The 25,316-nt window shown below is 31.0% G+C and overlaps 12 protein-coding genes across 12 annotated transcripts, besides 17 other annotated features; 4 read left to right on the top strand and 8 right to left on the bottom strand.

Moving 5' to 3' along the window:
• Positions 1–1,891: 1,891 nt before the first annotated feature.
• Positions 1,892–1,926: a mobile genetic element.
• Positions 1,892–1,926: a terminal%2Cinverted (terminal inverted repeat of Kolobok-1_TV transposon ID:TVAGG3_0013400).
• A 436-nt stretch (positions 1,927–2,362) lies between these two features.
• Positions 2,363–2,403: a mobile genetic element.
• Positions 2,363–2,403: a terminal%2Cinverted (terminal inverted repeat of ISTv3 transposon ID:TVAGG3_0346850).
• A 1,811-nt stretch (positions 2,404–4,214) lies between these two features.
• Positions 4,215–5,048: a mobile genetic element.
• Positions 5,049–8,226: 3,178 nt separating this feature from the next.
• TVAGG3_0346830 (uncharacterized protein) lies at positions 8,227–8,667 on the bottom strand (the record flags this gene model as incomplete). Its single annotated transcript, XM_001298604.1, has 1 exon — positions 8,227–8,667. The coding sequence occupies one exon, from the start codon at positions 8,665–8,667 to the stop codon at positions 8,227–8,229; it is 441 nt and encodes a 146-aa protein (XP_001298605.1).
• Positions 8,230–17,741: a mobile genetic element.
• TVAGG3_0346820 (uncharacterized protein) lies at positions 8,699–9,025 on the bottom strand (the record flags this gene model as incomplete). The annotated part of the gene is made up of 1 exon (XM_051230949.1): positions 8,699–9,025. The coding sequence occupies one exon, from the start codon at positions 9,023–9,025 to the stop codon at positions 8,699–8,701; it is 327 nt and encodes a 108-aa protein (XP_051100679.1).
• Positions 9,144–10,039, bottom strand: TVAGG3_0346810 (uncharacterized protein; the record flags this gene model as incomplete). The annotated part of the gene is made up of 1 exon (XM_051230948.1): positions 9,144–10,039. A coding segment is annotated over one exon (896 nt), but the record flags the coding sequence as incomplete, so codon positions are not given.
• Positions 10,300–10,734, bottom strand: TVAGG3_0346800 (uncharacterized protein; the record flags this gene model as incomplete). The annotated part of the gene is made up of 1 exon (XM_051230947.1): positions 10,300–10,734. One exon carries the CDS (start codon positions 10,732–10,734, stop codon positions 10,300–10,302), a length of 435 nt encoding a protein of 144 aa, XP_051100677.1.
• TVAGG3_0346790 (uncharacterized protein) lies at positions 10,780–11,040 on the top strand (the record flags this gene model as incomplete). Its single annotated transcript, XM_051230946.1, has 1 exon — positions 10,780–11,040. The coding sequence occupies one exon, from the start codon at positions 10,780–10,782 to the stop codon at positions 11,038–11,040; it is 261 nt and encodes an 86-aa protein (XP_051100676.1).
• Positions 11,359–11,775, top strand: TVAGG3_0346780 (uncharacterized protein; the record flags this gene model as incomplete). The annotated part of the gene is made up of 1 exon (XM_051230945.1): positions 11,359–11,775. One exon carries the CDS (start codon positions 11,359–11,361, stop codon positions 11,773–11,775), a length of 417 nt encoding a protein of 138 aa, XP_051100675.1.
• Positions 13,405–13,635, bottom strand: TVAGG3_0346770 (organellar and viral DNA polymerase type B; the record flags this gene model as incomplete). Its single annotated transcript, XM_051230944.1, has 1 exon — positions 13,405–13,635. The coding sequence occupies one exon, from the start codon at positions 13,633–13,635 to the stop codon at positions 13,405–13,407; it is 231 nt and encodes a 76-aa protein (XP_051100674.1).
• TVAGG3_0346760 (organellar and viral DNA polymerase type B) lies at positions 15,218–16,093 on the bottom strand (the record flags this gene model as incomplete). Its single annotated transcript, XM_051230943.1, has 1 exon — positions 15,218–16,093. A coding segment is annotated over one exon (876 nt), but the record flags the coding sequence as incomplete, so codon positions are not given.
• On the bottom strand, positions 16,303–17,178 carry TVAGG3_0346750 (organellar and viral DNA polymerase type B; the record flags this gene model as incomplete). The annotated part of the gene is made up of 1 exon (XM_051230942.1): positions 16,303–17,178. A coding segment is annotated over one exon (876 nt), but the record flags the coding sequence as incomplete, so codon positions are not given.
• TVAGG3_0346740 (uncharacterized protein) lies at positions 17,337–17,741 on the top strand (the record flags this gene model as incomplete). The annotated part of the gene is made up of 1 exon (XM_051230941.1): positions 17,337–17,741. A coding segment is annotated over one exon (405 nt), but the record flags the coding sequence as incomplete, so codon positions are not given.
• Positions 17,742–18,042: 301 nt separating this feature from the next.
• Positions 18,043–18,072: a terminal%2Cinverted (terminal inverted repeat of MuDR-2/MuDR-2B_TvMULE3 transposon ID:TVAGG3_0346720).
• Positions 18,043–19,144: a mobile genetic element.
• Positions 19,145–19,174: a terminal%2Cinverted (terminal inverted repeat of MuDR-2/MuDR-2B_TvMULE3 transposon ID:TVAGG3_0346710).
• Positions 19,145–19,689: a mobile genetic element.
• Positions 19,690–19,727: a mobile genetic element.
• Positions 19,690–19,727: a terminal%2Cinverted (terminal inverted repeat of Banshee-A3 transposon ID:TVAGG3_0346700).
• Positions 19,728–22,474: 2,747 nt separating this feature from the next.
• Positions 22,475–22,511: a mobile genetic element.
• Positions 22,475–22,511: a terminal%2Cinverted (terminal inverted repeat of Banshee-A3 transposon ID:TVAGG3_0346690).
• Position 22,512: 1 nt separating this feature from the next.
• Positions 22,513–23,940: a mobile genetic element.
• Positions 23,913–23,940: a terminal%2Cinverted (terminal inverted repeat of MuDR-2_TvMULE3 transposon ID:TVAGG3_0346680).
• Positions 23,941–24,042: 102 nt separating this feature from the next.
• Positions 24,043–25,316: part of a mobile genetic element that runs on past the window's edge.
• On the bottom strand, positions 24,312–24,846 carry TVAGG3_0346670 (KilA, N-terminal/APSES-type HTH, DNA-binding family; the record flags this gene model as incomplete). The annotated part of the gene is made up of 1 exon (XM_051230940.1): positions 24,312–24,846. A coding segment is annotated over one exon (535 nt), but the record flags the coding sequence as incomplete, so codon positions are not given.
• TVAGG3_0346660 (uncharacterized protein) lies at positions 25,044–25,295 on the top strand (the record flags this gene model as incomplete). The annotated part of the gene is made up of 1 exon (XM_051230939.1): positions 25,044–25,295. A coding segment is annotated over one exon (252 nt), but the record flags the coding sequence as incomplete, so codon positions are not given.

Genomic DNA, 25,316 nt, shown 5'->3' with positions numbered 1-25,316 from the left:
GACGAAGGTAAGTTATGTAAATTGTACGTTAAGAAGTTAGAGAAAGTTTATGGCTTCAATTATGACTACAATAGGGTTAACACTGATGATGAAGATATTGAGGAAAATTTATGAGAACATTAGTGAAGTCGTTAGTGAGAACGATAGTGAGAACGATAGTGAGAACGTTTATTTTTTACATTAGTGAGTTCGTTAGTGAGAACGTTTATTTTTTACATTAGTGAGTTCGTTAGTGAGAACGTTTATTTTTTACATTAGTGAGTTCGTTAGTGAGAACGTTTATTTTTTACATTAGTGAGTTCGTTAGTGAGGTGAAGTGGGTGGTGGTTTTGTAAATATTTAAGGTTAAGTTAGTGTTGTCGTTTGTGTTGTAAAATATACGTTAACGGTTTCGTAAAGTGTCAAACCGTTATCTTGGGTAAGGTGGAACGCAGTGCCACCATAACCAAGATAACCATACTAACTAATTCATAAGACTGTAAATAGAAGTGAATTCCGAATAGATGAAAAGTATTTTATATCAGCTTCAGAAAAAATGGCCGAAAATGATTCAATTATGTCAATAAATTTACTGTTAAACAGAACACCTCCATTTATGAGCGAAAATACAATCACAAATAGGCGGAAAGAATTTGATGAAGCAGTTAGTGAACCAACATAATCCAAAATTTTGGATCTTCATATTAAAATATCCATATTACTATGCTCATAATATCGCGTGCATATATTATTATTAGATATTATTGTTATGTATTTGTAAATTTAATTGTTGTAAATATTTAAATTTCAAATATTTTTAGAAAACATTGATTAATGTTTGAATCATACAATATAAGCTGGGGCAATGCCAGTTTGTTCTTGAAAAAAATCAAATAATGAAAAAATAATTGGAATATTCAACAAGAATAGGAGAAGATTTAATAAGTATTATATGTTATTGTTGATATTATTATAGTTAAGCATGGTAAATTCATGTCATAAATCTATATTAAGGTCAAAAATAGTATTTTGTAATTGAATGCAGAAAAATGGTTAAGTCTGAATTGTTTGAAAGTGTACGTTAATTTGTCTCACATTTATTCAATGTATAAAAACTATCGCTTTAAAATTGTAAATAAGAAAAATCAAATAATATGATAGATCATAATTAGTTAATATATATTTTAGATTCGATTTACTTCTTTTTCATAACATTCAAACGATGATTTCGAGCACTAATCATTTTCTTTTAAATTATGCTTATTTGTTAAGTTGATGTCACTTTTTAGCAATAATTTGTAAATCACCTTTCAGACCATATTTTCTGAACAGAGTTTCTCGTTCTCTCTTTCAATATTTTCCTTTTTCATTTATGCATTTTTCCATAAACTCGTTTATCGAAGCTTACATCATTTGGCTATATCTATATCTCTTTGATCATTTATTTTTACTTGAATATTTTGTTGTCATTTTGAAGTTTTAGTTCAAGATAAATTCATTAAGAGATTTTAATGATGAGTTATTGAAATTGATCGTTCGTTTTTTTAATTTTTTTAATCGTTTTTAAGGGTGCACCCGCATGTACGTTTATTTGAGAGGAGGAGGATTACCCTCTCAATTTTGAAAGCTTCGTTAACTTAATATCTCGATGAATATTGGATTAAAATTGAATTTGCCCATACCAATATATCTGATACAATATCCTTAAGTTTTACTAAAAATTTTTTTTAAAATCCCTGCAGATTCGGGGATTTTTAAATTTTTTGATTTTTTCGAAAATTTTTCGGAAAAAAATATTTTCAGAAGAGCCTTAACGGCTAAGTTTTATGTTTAATGTTGAGTATCAAAAAGAATGGGCATCTGATATAGCCATCATATATCCCAGAAGCAAATAAAAATTCTGACTTTTTAAGGGTGCCCTATAGACGATAGCTCCCCCTCAGAAAAAATAATCTTAAATAAAACCAATGCTTTTCGAGACCTATTTTGGTACCTCCAAAAACATTTTTCTCGGCAAAAAATCAAGTTGATGTATTTTGTTTTGTCATCGTAGATACTCTAATTTTCGCCCAGTAATGTTATATAAAAGGAGCTTTTTTGTCGAAATGCAAAACAAAATTGGCCGTTAATGTGGTGAATTATCGATTTTTGGTACAGCATACTTTCTTATCAATGAATAAATGCAGCTACTTGATAAAAGAGTCTTCAAAAGCAACTTTTGAAAAAAAATATTCCTTATTTACATCAAGAGCCGAATACTTTTACGATAAATATTAATAAAATTTGTCGGTATTTATTCTTACAGATTATCAGATCACAAAAGCCAAAAATTGTTTATTATTTTTTTCAGAATAAAAATTTCGAATGTATCAATTATATCAAATGTTCCATATTAAGTTCTGTCAAAATGTAAGCTATTCAATTCTATCGTCGGGGAAAGTATCACAAATCTATCAATTTTTTTTGTAAAAGTATACAAAAACATATGGTGTTCAATTAGTTTATAATAATATAAATATTAAGATTATCCAAAATAAGAAAAACTAGGTTTTGAGAACACTTTTGAGATGATAATCAAAATATTTTGATTGAAAAATAATATATTATTTATCAGATATAGAATGGATTTTTTCAAATTTAAAAATTCTGAAAAATAAACAGTTTTGTAAAGTAAAAAAATGAACGAAAACTCGAGACCTCGTATTCCAAATGAATGGGTAAGATATATGTATGAAAAACTTGAAAGTGGCGAGTAAGGATGTCAATTTGGAAGAAAAGTGAGAAAATTCCTAAAATGCTAAAAATGAATTTTCCAAACGTATTTATCTCATTTTTTTGATTTTGAAAAAATTTGGAGAGAAGAACTCTTCGTTTTTGAATTTTATCACGATGGTTTTAAAGTATATTAGACACATGTATTGGTATTACTATTTTTGTATATTTTGAGAGAAAATCCCTAAAAAGTGAGAAAATCTAAGATGGTTTGAGAAAATATATAAACTATTGAAAATTTGAATTAAACTTCTAATTTGGAAAAAAGAAATTTGGAAAGAAGAAAATTCAAAAATCGAGATTTATACTCAGCATCAAATGGAGAACAAAATGTTTCTTCATATGAAGGAAAAAAATTTTCTTGTGAAGAAATAGAGTTTTTAAAATTTTATTGTATGTAATGAAATAAACAAATATTAAAATTATTTTTTGATAACAAGAAAATTCCCAATAGAAAATATTTGAGAGAAAGAAAAAAAGAAAATTGAAAAATATTACTCTCCTTTATATTTCATGAGATTTTAAATTTATTCTCATAAAATTGACAATTTTATACGTTTAGATGAAAATAAGTGATTTTGGTTGAAATAGAAATTATTATTTGCTTACAGCTATCAAATAGATTTTTGCTATTTTGATTAAAATTTGTTAATCAAATTAATAATTTTTTTCTAAATATCTTAAATATCTGGATCACTCACATATACAATGAATTGAACGATAAAAATAATACAAACTCAACTAAGTTTCCTGTCTTTCAACTAAAAAAATTATGCAAATTAAATTAAATTGTTTATTCAAATATAAAACAAAGATGAAGTAATTACAGTTATCATAAACTTTATGAATAACTCTGTAATTGGTTCAGATTTTCGTAAAAATATTTTTATTAATATCGATAAGAATACGTTTACCTACTATCACAACATATCGATAAACAAGAGTAGAGTGATTTTTATCATCGAAACTTTTTAAAAGCTGTAAGCTGGAAGGAAAAATCTTGTTTTTTCTGAGTTAGTTGTAGAACTATTGATGCACGAGCTATCATTGTGATGTAGAAGGATGTCAATGTACTGACTGAAGGATATGAAGTGAATTGAATTTCATTGCATTTCAATTTGATCAAAATTTGTTGAAATGATATGAATGTGTCAACATCTGTATCACTCTCTTTCACTCCTTCCCTATTCTTTCGAGAACGAAGCTAGCTCAGCTTTCGCTGAGCGAATTGACACTTTTGATGCCCTAAACGTACATGCTCTCAAATTTATCGAAAAAAATTATACCACCTAAACTAGTATATTCCTATTTTAAATATGATATTATCCTTAGAAACCACACTAGAATATATTTAAATAAACTTTTAAAAAAGTTCGAATCCTGCGCGTCTCACTTTTTAAATTTTCGAAAAGGAAAATTATATTCTCCTAAAATGAAAACAATTTTCCGAATTGACATCCTTATGGTGAGTTAACATACGCAACAGTTTTGAAAAAAGTTCCATATTCTTATCAAAATGTTACAATTTTCAAACAAATTTCAAGAAATACTCTCAAAAAAGCATTCAAAGAAATTGGTGGTACACCAAAAATTAAAAGTGGTCCTCCACAAGAGGAATTAACTCCAGAATTAATTTTGAAGGTTCAGAATTCTTATGAAAATTACAAATGTGGGGTTAAAAATTGTATTGGACTCTCAATATGAATCCAAAACAATTTCAAATCAGTTACAATGCAGTTATTAAGGCAGCAAAATTTCTGGAATTTACAAAGAAAAAGATAAAAGTAATCCAAAAGCATATTATGTGGATTATGAAGCAATTCTTCCAAATACAATCTGGCATGTGGATATTCATTTTTTGAAAGAACCAGAAACTTTACCGGTTTATGGAATAATTGATGACAAAAGTCGTTATTTGTTAGCATTGAAATTGCTTCGTAACAAAAGTTCAACAGAAACTTCAAAAGTGGCAATTGCAACAGTTCAAAAATATGGAGCACCTTTCTGTTTCTGGTCAGATAACGGTAAAGAAAATGAGGGAGAGTTCACAAAATTTTTGAGTACTTATGACATTCAAATCAGAAAATCAGCTCCATACATGCCACGTCAAAATGGCAAAATTGAACGCCTCTGGCCATCACTGGACAAAAATGCTCCAAAGTCTTCAGAATTTGAGAGCATCAATCAGGAATTGGAAGAATTCAGGCAAAAATACAATGACATGCCACATGGCGCTCATCCAAAAATTGGAGTTCGACCATACACTCCAAGAGAGGTTTACAACAAATTTAAGAAATGGACCAAGGATGATAAACCGCTCTGGAAAAAATGTGTTAATAAGCAGTGGGAAGTTGAAGAGATTCCAAACTATTGAAATATTCTATATTTTTTTCAAAAATTCTCATTCAAATTTGAATTTGGTTTTCAAAATTATGAATAAACATTATTTTTATTAAACTTGATTTTTAGCTCTGAAGAATCAAAAGAATTTAGCGAGAAAGAATATGCAGCTCACATAGGGGTAGATAAAGAAGTTAGTATACATATCATGTGTACGGAGGCACTGCGAGCCTCCTTACCCATTATATGTGAATTTGACACTTTACAAAACCGTTAACGCATATTTTACAACACAAACACAAACACCAACTTAACCTTAAATATTTATAAAGCCGCCAACCACTTCACCTCACTAACGTTTTCACAAACGACTTCACTACTGTAAAAAATAAACGTTCTCACTTACAAAAGTATTGCAACTCTTCCCATTGCTGTGCTTCACACAATAGTTCATATTCTTCAGTATCGCTGCTGTCGCTCCAATCGTCAGAGTCAAAGTCACTGTCAAAATAAATGTTAGTAAGTTTTGACAAAGCTAATGAAACACGTTTACCGTTTGTATCGTATGCTTGTATAAACTTTCCATTCTTCATTCCTTCATAAACGCTCAAACTAACTTTACCCTTTCTCCAGTTAGTATACAAGTATTGGGTACTGTGGCACTGCGTTCCACCTTACCCAATACTTGTGAATTTGACACTTTACAAAGCCGCCAACCACTTCACTAACGAACTCACTAATGTAAAAAATAAACGTTCTCACTATCGTTCTCACTATCGTTCTCACTAACGACTTCACTAATGTTCTCATAAATTTTCCTCAATATCTTCATCATCAGTGTTAACCCTATTGTAGTCATACTTGAAGCCATAAACTTTCTCTAACTTCTTAACGTACAATTTACATAACTTACCTTCGTCATCGTATGGTTTAATGATATAACTATTTCTATCTTTATACACAGTCAATGAAAAGTCAACTGGTCTCGGATGTATTTGAAAGAACATGTTATGCTCAGGAAGGAATAATAAATGTTTAAATGTATGTTTGTTATACTGTGGAATTCGAATGAGTTGCTTTTGTTCTGTCATTTACATCCAAATAAAAATTTTCAGTAAAAATACAAAATAAACTTAAAAATTAATGATATCACCACCCTCACATGTATGAAAACATAGCACAAAAATAAATTTAGGTGAAGTGGTGAGATCTCACCTCTTTTTTCACCTGTTTTTTCACCCTGTTGAATTCATTGCTTTATAACTCTCTTCCTTTCTCCAACTCTTCTAACTTCTTCCTAAGTTTAGCAATGTTGTCCTCATGAAGTTTAATCTTTCTCAAAATTCCTTCTCTATCTAATGTAGTGATGCGAAAAATTCCCAAACATATGGGGTTTCTCATATCCCGTCCCCTATCGTTTCCCCAATTCAATTTTTTTTTGGAATTTTATTTTTTTTCCCGCCCATTTGAATTAAAAATGGGCGATTTTCGTTAATGTGATTGAAATATCATAAAATTAATACGTATTTTAGCTAATAATTCTATTTTTATACAATATTCTCTCATTAAATCAACATTTTTTTCTAATTTTAATTTTTAATTTTTAATTTCTTCATAATTTTAGCGATTTATGCTCATTATTAGCAAATAAATAATATATATAATATACTTATTTCATTTTATTCGGATAGGTCTTTGGGATTGGGATACCTTGTCCAAATTCAGAGGAAGTTTGAGAGGTTGGGATGGGGTAGCCCATATTCAATTATCCAAGTGTACTCCACGAATTTAAAATTATATTATATTATTGATGACATATCTAAATTTATAGATAAAAATTTCAATGCGTACACAATTTTTTTGAGAAAATTCTTTTTTTTACTTATTTTCATTCATAAAAGCTCACGTGAACTTAATTAACAACTGAGACATTTCCTATGAAATCATTTAATGCCGTCAAAATAGACATGTCTAAGCTGTTTTGAGTGACTTTCGCTCGATGTCTGATGCAATATCAGACATCGAGCGAAAGTCTCTCATATTGGCAACACATCCATACGATCAATACTATAGCTACGAATTACAAGCCTGTTTGGGCAATTTTTGGCCGAGTTCTGATTTTTCATTAGATCTCGAGCGAAAGTCTCTCAAATTGGCTGCCAGTTCATAAGAGTGAAACTCTAGCTACGAATTAGAAGCTTGCTTGAGAGACTCTCGCTCGCGTTGGGATCTGCATCAGAACTCGAACGAAAGCCTCTCAAAGTGGTAAGACCTGCTCATTGTTGAGCAGGAGCTGCGTAATGTGTTCGAGTAGAGTGAGGCTCTTCTAAGATCTTCCTTGTGATTGGAAGAAATTAGAAGAGTCTCACTCTACTATTTTGTAATTGTATGCCCTGGCCTTTGAGTGACCAGGGCTGCGTAATGTGTTCGAGTAGAGTGAGGCTCTTCTAAGATCTTCCTTGTGATTGGAAGAAATTAGAAGAGTCTCACTCTACTATTTTGTAATTGTATGCCCTGGCCTTTGAGTGACCAGGGCTGCGTAATGTGTTCGAGTAGAGTGAGGCTCTTCTAAGATCTTCCTTGTGATTGGAAGAAATTAGAAGAGTCTCACTCTACTATTTTGTAATTGTATGCCTGGCCTTTGAGTGACCAGGGCTGCGTAATGTGTTCGAGTAGAGTGAGGCTCTTCTAAGATCTTCCTTGTGATTGGAAGAAATTAGAAGAGTCTCACTCTACTATTTTGTAATTGTATGCCCTGGCCTTTGAGTGACCAGGGCTGCGTAATGAATTCGAGTAGGATTGTACAATAGCTCGGCAAACGCCGAGCAAATTGATATAAACGTACATCCCACAAAAAATGGATTGTCAAAATTTATCCCAAATTTTACAAAACCGCAGCGGTTATGACATCCCAGGGCTAAAAAAATTCGGAAACTCGCATCTCTAATCTAATGGTTGCTTTATCTTTCTAAACTGAACTCTACCATCCTTCATAGTATGAATGTAAAAACCTTCTGGAATAGTTCCTGATTTAATGTATTCTACCAAAAACTTTTGTTTCATTGCTTCAGTGACTTTATTTGTCAGTTCAATCAAATAAAAATTTTAATATTAAATAAAAATAACGTTATTTTTTCAGTATGGAAACGCAGGAGTTTTACGATTTATTTGAGGAGTAGGTTCTGGTTTAAATGTTGGAGTCGGTTTAGGAGTTGACTTTTGAACAGGAGTTTGTACTTCCATAGGTTCAGGAGTCATTGAAGGTTTTGCTTGTGAAGGTGTTGGAGTTTGTTTAACTTCAACTACTTCAGTATTATTTACAACATTTGCTTTATTTCTTTTCAACATCATAACTGCTCCTGCTGTAGCTAGCAAACCTAGTGGGAGACCATATCTTATATAAGGACTTGACCAAATGCTATTTTTGACAGGAGCTGGTGGAACACCTAACCTTGGTGAGACTGCTCTTTGCCATTGTGCAGCTCGTAAGAAATATTCAATAGGTGCTCCATAATCGTTTGGTAAAGTTTGTTTCATAGATGGTGAAGGTTCACGAGAGCTTGATGAAGAACTCATTTATAAGCTTTAAAAATAAACGTTCATCCCTTTATTCCTCACTGTCGTCCGTAGCTAAGTTATAGTCATCTAATCTTATTATGGGGATTCCATTAGCACGCACCTGAATGGCAAAGCAACAATCCCTCATAAATCCAATAAGTGGCTTTGGTACATTTTCAGTTGCTAGTTCAATAGGTCCTTTAACAGACAATTTGTATGTTATTGGAGCAGTAGATGTTTGACCTTGCTGGAAGCAAAAGTCCACTTCTGTTGGAAAACCACATAAGAAATGTGTGTTGTCATAGCTATCCCATTTATGTTCCACACTACCATCATCCACCAATGACCTCATAACATCTTCATTAAATCCTATCATATCATTGTTTGTATTGCAGGCGTTCGCAACCATTTCATAAAATACAGGTCCATATGATTTTTCAGGTTCTGCAGGCATATTTCCATAAGCTCCCATGGAAAGCTGAAGATATTTAAACTTAGGGTTCTCAAAATTAACATAATAGTTGTCTTTCTTTCTAAATAGTGCCCAAATACTTTTAACATTAATAGGCGTATAAGCTGCTGTAAATGTTGCACTTGAACTATCTGTATTCTTTGAGAATGAACCGTCCATAGGAATCCAATCCATAACTTTAACAGGAAAACATAAAGCCTCGTTTGTATAATGTTCTACAAGTTCTGTATAAATGTTAGGGTCTAAAGAGAATGACTTTGGATGAATGAAACATTCATTAAAATCCATCTTTGTTCGAAATAGTTGCTGGGTTACAGTTGTAATAGTAACTGTTCCACTAGCTTCTACTGCCTTCGTTATCATAGTGAATGGTTCATTCCATGGAACAAATTTATTTGTCGGTGGATTTGAATCTGAAGCAAATGCAACTTTAAGAGTTGGATTGAAAGCAATGATATCATTTACAGATATAGATGTGCATTGTAAGGCGTCGCTACTGAACTTTACTTTAAGCTGAACGTTTCCTCCAAAAGCTGGAATAAATCGAATAGCTTCTAATGGAAGGAATCTTCTAACAGGAATTCTTAAACGAAGCTTAAAATCAAATGATTTTCCTGCTGTAATTGGACCACTAACAATTTGTCCTGTTCTGCATGTTCCCGAATGACTCCATACATCTTCATGTCGAGTCTTTGAGAAAACATCTACTTTCTTTATTTGTTCGGTAGTTTGTGAGTTTGAAGTTATATATGCTTCTTCTCTTGCGTTGTCTTGAGAATATACGATACGACCATTTGCAAGGATTTGATATCCAGCAACTGCATAGAAAGCGTCATCGAAACCAATCCAAAATCCTGGTGGGTTTGTTTTATTGGAACCTGAACCAATTTCTTTATCTACAATAAATTGACCTTCCATTTTATACGTAATGAATGTATTGTAAAGGTCCAACATATTTTCACCAGGAGGTGAGAGATTGAATGTTACCCATGTGTTATCTTTAGCAGTTCCAGGTTGTGATGGAATCTTTGCGTCAGAATATTTTCTATTAGTGTCACCAATTTGAACTGCATTGTCTATGATATCGAAATATGAGCGAATCTGATGAATATGCTCTGCTGGAGTAAATTCGTTTAGCTGTTCGTTCTGCATGTATTTACTTCAGATAAAATATCTATTTACTTCATTATTCTCACTCTTCTTCTTGGCATTCGTGGTGGAAGTTGTTTCTTGACATTTTCAATGAACTGTACATTCTCTTTTGTCTCAACTTCTTTCACTGGCGGGTCAGGATTCTTTGACTCGGTTTGTTTTTCAATGAAATTCACGAACTTTGCAATAAGCTCTTGGTTCGTTATTGAAAGTACATCTGGCTTCTTTTCTTCTGGTTCTATTGGTGGCTCAGTTTGAACAGAAGGTTTTATATGGGCTTCGTGGACTTCACCCTTGCCATACACCTTAATGTTGTCGCTTTCTGCATTCGCTAATGGAACCTTTCTTTTTCTTACGTATATTTTACCATCTTTACTCTGACTTACGTAATAGAAAGGATGTTGTACTCCTCTGGCGTCATTTAATATAATAAACTCTCGTTCTGATTTTGACAAGCTCATTTTCCATTGGTTAAAGTTTTAATTTTGTTTTTTATCTGCAGTCAAATGACTCAGACAAGCCCTACGGACAAGACCCAAGGGGTCATAGATGTTGAAGCATTGAAGAAAGAAATTCGTGAGCAAATTTTATCCGAACTGAAGGAACAAAAACAAGAACAAAATCCAGAGAGACCAAAGAGAAAACTTAGTGAAAAACAACTAGCTGCATTAGCTGCTGGAAGACAAAAGAACCCAAGACTACTGGCGAAAAAAGCTAGAGAAGAAGCAAAAGCAAAAGCTAAAGAAGCTGAAGCAAAGAAAGAGTAAATGGTTTATTTTTATCCGAATTAAATGTATAGACAAATACCTTTATCTGTTGCGTTCAGTAGTGAAAACCCTGACGTCAAAATAAAGGGGAACAGAGTAACGTTTAAGTTTCCAACAGACTGGATTGTGAACATAAATGAAGAGAAGTACATTGGCATAACAAATATGTATATAACACATGCTTTCAGAAAGGTTGACTTTATACTTCAAGTCGAGATAGAAAATGACGAACAGTCTTTAAGCGCCCAAAACATTCACATATACAAATACTTTAAAGACGATACAACATTGCTACAATGTATGATTTCATTTAATGAGATGTTCGAGAAAAAGTTCAACATTGAAGTACAAACTTTACAGCCTTTACGTGAGTTTCTTGCACAACTGAAAGAAGAAGGTAGTCAGCCACAACTTATAGACTTTCATTATGAATTTAATGAAAATGAAGATGGAACTCATGACTGTCAGTTTGTTATATATTCACCATTCAATGAAGTAGCTAAAAAGAAAGAAAATCCATTACGTATAAGATTTCAAATCTCTGAACCAAGTGATGATTTCAAAAATGTTTTCAATTATAATGCAATGCTTCCGAGGAAAAATGAATTTTCCGAAATTAGATTTCCAGGTATTTGGGATAGAAAGCAAGCTATATTATATTCAAACTTAAGTAAGGGAGTTGAAAATGAGTTCATTGGTCATACAAGGAAAAAACCAGAATTTTCGAAAAAGTGACACCAACTATTAAAGTTATTTTATTACTAGATTTATTTACAAATTATAAGATAATATCATTAACCGAATATATTTTTAATATAAATAAAAAACTTTTTTTATACAAAAAATTACAATCAATCGATAAATATTATAAAACATTTATTCCAAAAAGATTAAGTAATAGGTGGGATCCTGCATATAATATAATTTTATGTCATAAAGCTTACAAATTTTAGATGGACCACAGTGAGAATGTGAGTGGTTAATTTAAAGGTGGTCTGATAAAGATATCGAAGCTTACTCAACACAGCATGAAGCAGTTTCTAATACACAATCTTACTAGTGGTGTTTCGGTCGCCAGCGCTCTCATAGGGGTGCTGATTTCAAAAACCACTACTTCAAATTATTCAACAATACTCAATGCAGCATGAAGCAGCTACTACTGCTGTATCTTACTGGTAGTGTTTTGGTCGTTGGCTCTTGCACAGTCTCTCAGATTTTCAAAATTTTTTTCAACACTATCTTGTTTCGCTCTCAGAAAGCTATCCTACAAAGACATCGAAGCTTACTCAACACAGCATGAAGCAGTTTCTAATACACAATCTTACTAGTGGTGTTTCGGTCGCCAGCGCTCTCATAGGGGTGCTGATTTCAAAAACCACTACTTCAAATTATTCAACAATACTCAATGCAGCATGAAGCAGTTTCCAATTCAACAATACTCAACACAGCATGAAGCAGTTTCTAATAAATATATACATATATAAATATATACATATATAAATATATACATATATACATATATACATATATACATATATAAATATATAAATATATACATATATAAATATATACATATATAAATATATACATATATAAATATATACATATATAAATATATACATATATAAATATATACATATATAAATATATACATATATAAATATATACATATATAAATATATACATATATAAATATATACATATATAAATATATACATATATAAATATATACATATATAAATATATACATATATAAATATATACATATATAAATATATACATATATAAATATATACATATATAAATATATACATATATAAATATATACATATATAAATATATACATATATAAATATATACATATATAAATATATACATATATAAATATATACATATATAAATATATACATATATAAATATATACATATATAAATATATACATATATAAATATATACATATATAAATATATAAATAACAAAATACAATCAAAAAATAGTGTTTGGAAATTTAAGGTTAAGTGTCACTTTTTCGTAAATTCTACCACACTCGGTATTTGGGATAGAAAGCAAGCTATATTATATTCAAACTTAAGTAAGGGAGTTGAAAATGAGTTCATTGGTCATACAAGAAATTCACCACTTCCTAACCCTAAATACTATAAATTAACTGGCTTCAATCGTGAGTTTTGGATAGACATGTTCTCCACTCATGACCATAAAGCACCTGTTTTGCTACCTCCAGACCATAAGGACTGTCTCTACATTGAAGCACAACTCTTAAACTCTACCATCGCAGTATTGTAAATGACCACATGGGCTTATTTTTATCACGAATGACCTCATTGCTGACAAAAATAAATGACCTCAGAACTTCAACTTACGAATAAAGCTTGTTTTAGTCGTTATTGAGAAGTTAAACTTTTCAGCAAAGCAAGGACTAGAAGACTTACATAAGTCGAATGCAATCTCTTGACCATCATGAAGTGCTTTGTAAAGTTTCATTAAACTGAACTCAGAGTCTTTGTCAAATTTTCCTTGCGGAACCATTAAACCTTTATCTTCATCATAGAAACACTGAACAGAGTCAGGAAACATTTCATTAGCGGTTAAAGCAATAACATCTTGCTTCACGCCTTTCATTCTGCAGTGAAATGCAACTTCATTTAAATCATTCGTGAGTAAGTCTATGTAAGTCTTCTTTCCACAAAATATTGACTTGTATGCTAAACTTTGTTTATCTTTTGTGATTTCTGCAAAGTCGCTATGAAATTGACCAAGGTTTTACCAATGAGAATCTTCCATAACGCTTCTCAAACTCTTCAGCTAAACGAGGGATATCTTCAGTGTAGAGATGCATACTGTCCGTATCGCTATAAAAGATGTCCATTCCTAAGTGCTCAGCAGTACAGAATACTTCACACATTATTCTCCTTCGACATAGACAGAATGTTAACACCAAGTGGACAGAAGTTAAAGTGTCTGCAAATGCTTTTCGTTAGCTTGAAAATAGTTTTATCTGAACCATCCAAACCTTCGAACTTCACTATATGGTTGTAGTTTCTGATGGCATATCTTAGCATCTTTGTCATTTACTATGGTTATTTTTGACTCAATAGGAGATAGAATAGTTTTGCCATAAATACTGTTCAGAATGAGCTTTATATTTTCTTGCAAAGGATTTCCTTCTTTCTTATACTTTAACCTTATCTCAAACAACTTCTTTACTTCATCTCTTATTCTAATATCTCTGTTTCCATCGTAATAGTATCCTTGCAACACTTCACATTGACACCTTGATATTTCATGAGGTCTTGTAATGTTATATGGTCAACATACATTAACAGCAAGTGTTTGAACTTCTGGAACGTTAAGTTCTGGATTTAGTTCAGGGTCACAAACTATTAAAGGAAAGTGTCTATGTATTCCAATCTCTGTTATCTTAATGAGAACAAAGAAGCCAGACATAAAAACTTTTCACCAATGGGTTCCTTTTGGTCGTCATCGAATAAATGTCTCATGAGATACTCTGTGCTTAACATTTCTTTCTTCATAACTTTGGAATACCTTCTAAAGTATAAAGTCTTGCTATAGCTGATGGATATAATGAAACAGCGTCGAAATCAGCAATGAGTTTCTCTTTACTCTTTTGTTTAATGTTATCTGATAGCATACATCTTCCACCTTGAATACAGCGTGAAATAAATTCTCTTGGTTTATTTGAGAGGTCATATAAATTTCCATTCGGGAAGTACACTCTGTTCTCAAACAATTTGTTAGCAATAGAACAAATACTAACGTAGTCATATACGTTTAAATCAAACTCTTTCAATATGTCATTGCGGAACTTAACAAAACCTTCTCTTAAAATTCTTACATCTTGTTTGCAATAGAATGTGCTATATTTTTCTAAGTCGAAGTGGTTCTCATCTATTCTGCAACCTTTGATGGAATCTATGTTTTTCATGAATGTATCCGCATCCCGGATAAAATTACATGCTTCAGAAATGACACCAGTTCTGTTGTCATTTGCTAACAAAACACTGCTGTAGTAGTTGTATGGAAATACTTCTTTCGGTCCTGTTTGTAAGTTAAACATAGCAGGAAATAGTTTAAGCTTCTTATTTATAACACTATAAGAGTCTTTTATAATAATTGCCCTTCCTTTATATAAGCCAGTTATTTGCATTGTTCGTGAACCTTTAATGATGGGAGTTCCTTTCACTTCTGTCATGTGTCTTAAGATGAAGTTTATGTCATAACTGAGGTTATGGAAATATATTAAACTCTTGTCAGGAAGTCGTTCCAAAAATTCTGTTGCACAGTTCTGACCCCAAATGCTTTCACTCACTGAACCATCTTCACTGTCATAACAGATGTTAAAAGCTTTATGAACTCCATCAGTGCTACATTCAAAGTCAGCAAAGAAAACGTGCTCAGGAATGAACTTGCACTTATTTTTATTTACTTCTTTTGACTCGGCTTTCTTCTTCAGTTGTACACAATACTTTGGAGCATATGTCAAATCTTTAAATGGTGCAAGGTTCTGTTTATATAAGTCAGTCGTATATGTGAAAAGTTCTCCATAAGAAATAGGTTCAAAATATTTGCACTCCCACAATGTTTTCATAACATCCCATAACGGTGTTGTTCTATCATAACGAACTACATATTTGTTCTCTCTCTTTGTATAAATCTTCATCTGTTTCTCAATGTTCATTCCACCACACTCCTTCAAGATTTCTATATAGTTGCGAATGAAATATGTTGTCATTGGTAATCTTTCATTTAGCATGTAGTGGTCTTCAACAAGAAGTAAGTCAATAGTTCGAATAGTTTTACATTCTTTTGGTATGTATCTCTTTATTTCATTATGTCTTGAGTCATTGAAGTAACAAATGGTAACATTAAATGCTATACCTGTTGCGTCAGAAATTTCTTGTACTTTACTTTGAGGAAAGTCTCTAACACGAATGACTTCTCTCATGTGGTCAATAGTTTCTTCATCTACTCCAGCTTGAATGCAAGCATAAATGAAACAATTGTCTTCTGTCATAAGTGCTGCAGTTCTTTTGTTCAGTTCATTGAAGATTTGGTAGCGTTCAAGATTTATAGGTAATGTGCAAAGATACTTCCAGAACTGACCGCTTCTCTTCTTATAAAACTTCTTTTCACCATTATCTTTCCAAAAGCTTTCTATAAGTGCTGGGTTCCTGTTTGCTTAAGAGCTTCCAAAATGGCTTTCTGGTCATTTGTCAGTGTGCTTTCATCTCTATATGGTCTCTTTTTTGGTTTGCCTTTCTTTACATCTGACATCGTTAAGCCTTCATATTCTGTTAAATCATACATCTTTATTTCAGTAAGATTCTTTATGTTTGTCAAGAAGAAGTCATAGTGCATTTCAACAATACCTGCAGCATTTGCTTCTATCTCTGATATAAAGTTCTCCTTCAAGAGCTGATGTAGTAATGTTCCAATATTATTGAGGTTTAACGTAGAACATTCATACTTTCCACCAAGTTTATAACATACCATCCATCTTTGTTGGGAGTTTATTTTAATCTTCTCTAAGAGTCTCATGAAAACCTTACCGAAATGTTTGTGTAAGTAGTCTCTGTTTGGTTCATCTAAAGCTTCGATGTTAAAGTCAATGAGTCTATTGCCTGTCTTAACATTCCTCTTCCTATTCTCTTCATCTTTCTTTAACCATCTCTCACCTTCTTTTGGTTTGTCGTCAATGGAACGAAGGACATCGTTAGCTTTGCGAACTTGTTCTATAGCGCTCTTAAACATCTCTTTTCTCTGTTGTTTCAGTGTGTCGTCTCTTCTTCTTGTTTCACCAACGTTTGCATTTGTTATGTCAAACATTTCTCTTCTTACTTCATGAGGTACTGAACGTCTATGATATAAGTCAATAGCAACGTCATTTAAAGGAAATGCTCTTGCATGGACTTCGTCCTCGCCGCGTTGCGGCTTTATGAACTCATGAATTCTATCATAACTTATTGCACCATTATAGTCATTGAGGATGTCAGCGAGTGCTTTTTTGTTTGTTGCGTAATGCTTTGCAACATCTATATTAGCTTCTGTAAGAAGTTGTTTTATTTCCGAGTGTTCTAACTTAGACAACTTCCGATACATCTTTAGTAGGAAATAAAAAATATTTTTTGAAAAAATTAGATTAGATTTTTTTAAGTTATTTTTCAAAATAATTTAATATTTTTATTTTAATGAAACACATGCAAGATTGCAAGTTCTTTTCATACAATGCTCTCGCTACTGCCATCAAGAATGAGTTCAATAATGCTTCAAATGTTAATGTTATCTTTAACAAGAAGTTTGTGAAAGAATCTAAGTTTGGTCAGTATGTCAGACCATTAGCTATCGTCATTGACCGCAAACGTTATACTTCACAAGAGTTAGCAGTAGTTTTGAAACAAAAGAGTTTCTTCGTGAATGTCAAAGATACTCATTATACTGTCATAAAGAACTCTAACGTTGACTTCTTCAGTATTGCTTTAAATCTTTCCGAACAGAAAGAATATAAGAAAGGTGAAACAAATGTGAAATATTATCCTTCATCTCTGAAGACAATAACGAACAAAGATGTTATACAGAAATTCTTACCAAAGGTTGAAGAAGCTTCTATTGACATTGACGAAGGAAGTGAAATGGTTGAAGAAATAGACCCTGAAGCTATTTAAGCAAAAATATATTTTTGGTTAGTCTTCATATGGATATTTTACAACAATTCCCCAATGTATAAACTTTTCATACGCTTTTTCATAAGCTTTATATACCTTCAGAAATTTTGCATAATCTTTAGAAGCATTTAGATATTGTTTAAATGCTTTGTATGTCTTCAGAAATTTTGCATAATCTTTTACATGTTGTTCGTTCTCTTCTTCTGTCATGAGTTCCGAATATTCTAAATTCATGTTCTTTCATATGAGATAAAATTTTATAAAAAAAATAAAATTAGCTTAGATTTTTTTATTCTTCCTCGAGTATATAAGAATTTCCGAAAAAGTGACACCCCAAAAAGTGACACTTTCAATAGGGGGTAACACTTAAAAAGTGACAATTTAAAATTCACAATAAATAAAAATAATAAATTTTTTAGTCTATTAAATTATTCTTTTCTTTGAAATCCTCTAAAAATTCTTCGAAATGTTCTAAAATATAATCTGGAGAATTATAACAAAATTCATTAATTTCTAACATATACGTATCTAACAATTCATTTGGAATTTCAAACGATCTTAAATATGTAATTGAATTTTGTATCTTCTCATTTATTTGAGAAAGTTTTTCTTCAGCATTTTCCAATAAAAATCTTAATGGATTCAAATTGGCTTCTTGATTCTGAACAAAATTTAATACTTGGTATAAACGTGATTGAACTTCTCTTTTCAATTTTGTTTTATAATCTGTCAATCGAGGCTCGCGAATTCTAATTGAAGGAATAAAACCTGTTTGAAGTAAATCCGTTTTTAATACGATAAAAGTAATTGGGTGCAACTTCTTTCTAAAAGATTTTTGACAAAAACATCAATTCTTTGATTTTTTAACGCAGCCAAATCGTGATATTTTTATCTTTTTAAATAAAGATTCAGAAACGTTATTCACAACGGTTAATTCATTTGGTCTGGCAGCGGCTATCCACTGTTGTTTATGAATGTCCCACTGACGTGTAAAGTATTGATTAAATTCCAATTGATCTTGAATTTTATCAATAATGTGCTCTTTATACATTTTTGCAGCATCTTCTTCTGTGCAATCACGATAATAACATAAAATGTTCATAAATTTTTCGACTTCTGATCTAATCTCTCCATCATTTATCTTTGAGAGATTCTTTTTAAGTGCGCGTATTACATGTAGCGCGCACCAAAAGATATTGCACTCCGGAAATGAATTCCTAATCCCGTTGAAAATGTTTAGTGCACAGTCAGACATGATAAATTCAGGTTCTGTGTGAGTTGTTTCAAAATATTTACTTAAGCAAAAAGAAATATTTTCACTATTATCTGGATATATTATAAAATAACACAAAGGGATAGAATGAGTATTAGCAAATTTGGTAGCTAATACATAAAAAGGAAATGAGTATATAAGAATTTCCGAAAAAGTGACACCCCAAAAAGTGACACTTTCAATAGGGGGTAACACTTAAAAAGTGACAATTTAAAATTCACAATAAATAAAAATAATAAATTTTTTAGTCTATTAAATTATTCTTTTCTTTGAAATCCTCTAAAAATTCTTCGAAATGTTCTAAAATATAATCTGGAGAATTATAACAAAATTCATTAATTTCTAACATATACGTATCTAACAATTCATTTGGAATTTCAAACGATCTTAAATATGTAATTGAATTTTGTATCTTCTCATTTATTTGAGAAAGTTTTTCTTCAGCATTTTCCAATAAAAATCTTAATGGATTCAAATTGGCTTCTTGATTCTGAACAAAATTTAATACTTGGTATAAACGTGATTGAACTTCTCTTTTCAATTTTGTTTTATAATCTGTCAATCGAGGCTCGCGAATTCTAATTGAAGGAATAAAACCTGTTTGAAGTAAATCGTTTTTAATACGATAAAAGTAATTGGGTGCAACTTCTTCTAAAAGATTTTTGACAAAAACATTGTTGTAAACAGAAATTCATCAAAAGTGACACCTCAGAAAAGCTAAAATATTGAATTTTTGGAACTGTTGATAGAGCACGTTTTTAAATATTAATTAAAGTAAATGTATATTTTGTAAAGATTCTTTTTAATAAAAAAATAAAATTTTGAAGAAGAACACAAAATCTTCTGAAAAATAATATCACATAAACTCATATTATTTTCTAATATATAACTATTTTATATAAAAATCAAATTCAATGATCTTAAAAGCGAAGGATAAACCTCAAAATTTACGAATATAATGAGTGGGAATATAATGCTTATCTATCATAAAACCATATGAAATATCAATTTTTGCTTTACGCCTAATTTTTGACGACAATTAGCAAAAAATGTTAAATGTTAACACTCAGTCCATTTGAATATGAAAAATAAAATTGACTTTGATTAAATGTTTTTATTTATCATGCAATTCTTCTTGCGACCAAAGATTTGAATAAAAGTTCAAAAAATAAGATAGCTTAAAAAATGAGGATGTTTTATTGTCGTCTGGAAAAAGTGACAAAATTATTATTGTCGTCTAAAAAGGTGACAAATTATTATTGTCGTCTGGAAAAGTGACAAAATTATCATTGTCGTCTAAAAAATAGATTTTTCAAGCATGTTTCGGTACCTAAATAAAGGAAGAACATCAATTCCATCTATGTATATAGTATGCAAACACGCATGATATATGGAGTAGCTCTTTATCTGGCTAAAAATCCTATTATTTGAAAATTCGCATTGTCGTCTAAAACCGCCAGACGACAATAATAATACCCCTTAAAAAATAATATACGGTAGTGTTTACTAATAGATGAATAGTATATAAATTCTATTAAAATGGATTTGATCCAAAAAAATATAAAACCAAAAATAATTGTTATAATTTAAATGAAGAAGTAATTTAAAACGATTTGATTTATGATCAAATTTTATATATTTTTTTGGATCAAATCCATTTTAATAGAATTTATATACTATTCATCTATTAGTAAACACTACCGTATATTATTTTTTAAGCTATCTTATTTTTTGAACTTTTATTCAAATCTTTGGTCGCAAGAAGAATTGCATGATAAATAAAAACATTTAATCAAAGTCAATTTTATTTTTCATATTCAAATGGACTGAGTGTTAACATTTAACATTTTTTGCTAATTGTCGTCAAAAATTAGGCGTAAAGCAAAAATTAATATTTCATATGGTTTTATGATAGATAAGCATTATATTCCCACTCATTATATTCGTAAATTTTGAGGTTTATCCTTCGCTTTTAAGATCATTGAATTTGATTTTTATATAAAATAGTTATATATTAGAAAATAATATGAGTTTATGTGATATTATTTTTCAGAAGATTTCATTCTATATGCCTATGAAAAGTACTCTCAAAACTAACTTTTTCCTAATTATAATTAAATCTACCCAGATTTTCCTTACTTTTACCACTCCCCATGTAATTTCTGGGGAAAACGATAATTCATTTTTTTTATGGATGAATAGATCGTTTTCCTAGAAAGGACCTCATATCTCTGGCTAAAAAGAGTGTCAGATCCTAAATAGGTTATTGATCTAGTGTACAAATCCAATAAAAAGCCTATTTTTTTGGCTTTTTTGGTGCTCATTTTTTCGAAGATCTACATGAATATGGGGAAACCATCGGATTTTTTTGGTTAACCCACATCTTCATGTAGTCTGGACTATCTTTCCTCGAAGGACCTCTTTACGGGTGTAAAAACTCATAAAGTTCTCAAAAGATTCATTCTCGATCTCCATGCTGAAAGAATTTACAATAAAAAAGAGATCTACGCATCAAACTACAGCCATAAATGAACTGAACCCCTAAAGCTCAGCTCTTAGTTTATCAAAAACGTCGAAATCCTTCTCATTGCAATCAAATTTTCTCAATAACTCATAAGAAAAATCGAATTTTGATTAAGCCGATGTTATAGGTATCACAAATACTACAAACTTGAGCAATATCGAAATTGCCAGCAAAAGTTTGAAATTGCATTGCTCATATTTGTTTTGTAAACTAAAAATCTGCTTATATTATTCATTAATTTTTTATATATTATTCATATACTTTAATAAAAACAATACTATTTCACCTTAAAAATGAATTTCATAAGTCAATATTATTTTTTTGAAAATGTATCAATTTTCGATTAAAACAACATGAGAATAAAATTTACGCAAAATTATTTTAAAAAATGGTTTTAAAAATTTACAATTGATGAAGAATAAGATTGCAAGAAGTTTGGAAGTTTAATTTTAAGAAAAAAAATTGGGATATTATTCATGGATCTAAGTAATCTGATATTTGAGTATCGGCACTATGCATAAAACATATATTTATAGTTTTTTTGGAGTTTTATGATTTTAAATATATCAAATTTGGGCAATCCAATAGATTTTTAAAAAATAGGTAAATAAAAATAGATTACATATGCAGCAGATTTAGAACATGAAACAAATCTTATAGTGACCCAAAAAAAAATTCATGATCCAAAAAAGAAAAAAATTGGCTAAATGGGAATCAAACCTTGGCATAATGAATCATTATGTCGGATGTTTCAACTACACCGGCAGTTCGAAAAATACCCTTGGCGGTTCTATTTAATAGCTACTCCCAACGATAGGCGGTGTCTCCAGCTTTAGAGGGGTGGTAAAAGTAAGGAAAATCTGGGTAGAATATTGTATTATGCTTAGTATTATTTCATTTTTCTCATTTAATTTAGAATTTACAAATGTCAAAAAATTGAGAGCTGTCACTTTTGATGAATTTCTGTTTATTACAACATCAATTCTTTGATTTTTAACGCAGCCAAAATCGTGATATTTTATCTTTTTAAATAAAGATTCAGAAACGTTATTCACAACGGTTAATTCATTTGGTCTGGCAGCGGCTATCCACATCATAGCCAACAATTCCTTATACAAAATTCAAAAACTTGGGTGCAATCAGAACTGATTGCACCCAAGTTTTTGAACTTTCTTGAGGGAATTAAAGGGTGAGAGATTTATAGTCTATCTATATATCTCCCACCCTCTAATTCCCTCCCTGACAGCGGGAAATTTTGTCTGAATGTTAAACTATTCAGACAAAGTTTCCCACTGTTTGCGAAGGAATTGTTGGCTATGATGTACTGATTCATGATCAGTACATCATAGCCAACAATTCCTTATATAAAGTTCAAAAACTTGGGTGCAATCAGAACTGATTGCACCCAAGTTTTTGAACTTTCTTGAGGGAATGGAAGAGTAAGAGGTATACATTATGAATATATACCTCTTACCCTTCCATTCCCTCTCTGACAGCGGGAAACTTTGTCTGAATGTTAAACTATTCAGACAAAGTTTCCCGCTGTCAGCGAAAGAATTGTTCCATCTGGTGCATAGAGTGTGAATCTATGCACCAAATGGAGCAAGTCCTCGCGAAATTGCCAAAACTTGCGTCGCATTTCAAAGATTGCGACCCAAATTTTGGCGATTTCTAGTAGAGATGGAGTATTTTGAGTCACTGACCTATATGCAGTGGCTCAAAGGGCTCCATCTCTACTTTGAAGCAAGGAAACTTTCCTCGAAATTTTGATAATTTGAAGAAAGTTTTCAAGCAATTAACAAAGGATTACTCACTATGAGGTAAAAATTCTAGATTTTCACCTCATAGCGAGAGCTTTCCTTTCATTGCTTGAAAACTTTCCCCAGCTTCAAAATTGGGGAAAGGGCTGTAAAGTCGACTCCGATACCAGCAGGTACCAGAGTATTTAAAAGAGAAGCCCTCGTACGAGTTTCTATGAAGACCTTCTCATTCAAGAAGATCTTAATAGAAAATCGTACGAGGGCATTGGAAACTCGCGTCTGGTACATGTTGGTACCAGAGTGTTTGAGATTTGAAGACTCTGGTACTAACATGTACCAGAATTTATGATGAATTTAAGATGGACCATTATAAAATGGTAGCGGTTTGTTTCAAAAAATTTTAGATGAGATTTGCATAGATATAGATTATGATTTATACATATGAAAAATAATATATAAAAATATAATTTTGAGATAATTATGTAAATATATTTAAATTTTGAATTTGAGGTATAATTTTATAGTAAAATATATTATAAAGAGTATTTATATAAATATTGTAAAATAATATAAGTAATAAAAATTGAGACCCCCTCCCTGTTTTTGATGTTTTGTCACTTTTTCGGTAATTCTTATTGTTTCAGTTCCGAATATTCTAAATTCATGTTCTTTCATATGAGATAAAATTTTATAAAAAAAATAAAATTAGCTTAGATTTTTTTATTCTTCCTCTTTGAAGTTATCGAAATATTCTGTTATTTTTTCCTTCAGTAATGTTAAGTCTTCTTTGAATGTAAGTATTGTGCAACCTTTGATGTCATAGTGTGTTTGAGGAAGAGTATTTTTGACAATTTCCTTTATTTGCTCATTCGGTGTCATTGAAATCGGTAAGTTTTCACGATAGAACCAGTTTCTGTCAGATTTATATATTTTAGCTAAGTCATAAAAGCTCTTGTTGTTTCTTCTGACTAAATGTAACATAACCATATCTTTATCTTCTTCTTTCTCCAACTCTTCAGTGTAAATCATATACTTATAACTCTTTTCCTTTCCTTTTGGTACTGAACGCGGTATTCTTTTCTGTATGCTTTTGTCTTTGGATTCAATGACTTCATCTTTTGCATGAAGTTTCTTTTCCATCTCTCCACGTTCTGCTTTATATAGTTCATCTAACATCATGAAAATATAACAAGCATAACGAGGTGAAGCCCACATTGCTACAGCGTTTACTAAAAGTCTATGAACATAATAACCTTTCAAACCAGGAGCCAAATTCTTGCGATTTTCGTACGGAATCTCTTCCCCCGGTTTTCCGAGGGAAGCAATCATATGAGGAAATTCTTCTAAAAGTTCTTTTGTCTGTTGGTTTTCAAACCAATGATATGCTTGCTTTGTAGAACGAAGAGCATTCATTATACTTTGCATTTGGTACATGTCATCTTTGACTGAACGAATGAGACGTAACTGTTTGTTATACTGTATGTACTCGTATTCTTCATTTATGACTTCATGAACGATAGCAGTTGTTGTGTTCTCTGATGTTGACATTACTGTCTTTACATACAAGATAAAAAAAAATAAATAAAAATAAAATTAGCGTTATTTTTTCTGAGATAAACACTATTTCTTCACAACATTAAATTTTATCCTGTATGAAATGACTTTAAAAAGATTATTGACTGACTTCGAATACTATCTCATTGACGCACTGACAGACCCTCAAAACTGTGTTGAAAGTTCTTTAAGCTTTAAGATTGAAAGAATATGACCGTTATCATAACGAAGTGAATCAAACACTAATAAAATTTGTAGATAAAAAATTGGTTAACAATGAATATTTTAAATGTGAAGACCCAAACACTGCTGGAGATGATGAAGAATACAGACAAGTTATTGAAAAAAATAACACAAGATTAGATGCAATAGAAAAGAAGTTTAATGAATGTCTTACAAACACGTATGAATATCTTATGCGGTGGGAAGCCAGATGGAAATAAATTTACGTCAAATATGCAATT

This window comes from Trichomonas vaginalis, chromosome V, assembly GCF_026262505.1.
Source record: "Trichomonas vaginalis G3 chromosome V, whole genome shotgun sequence".
Lineage (NCBI taxonomy): Eukaryota > Parabasalia > Trichomonadida > Trichomonadidae > Trichomonas > Trichomonas vaginalis.
This window is presented reverse-complemented; position numbering and strand designations above follow the sequence as displayed.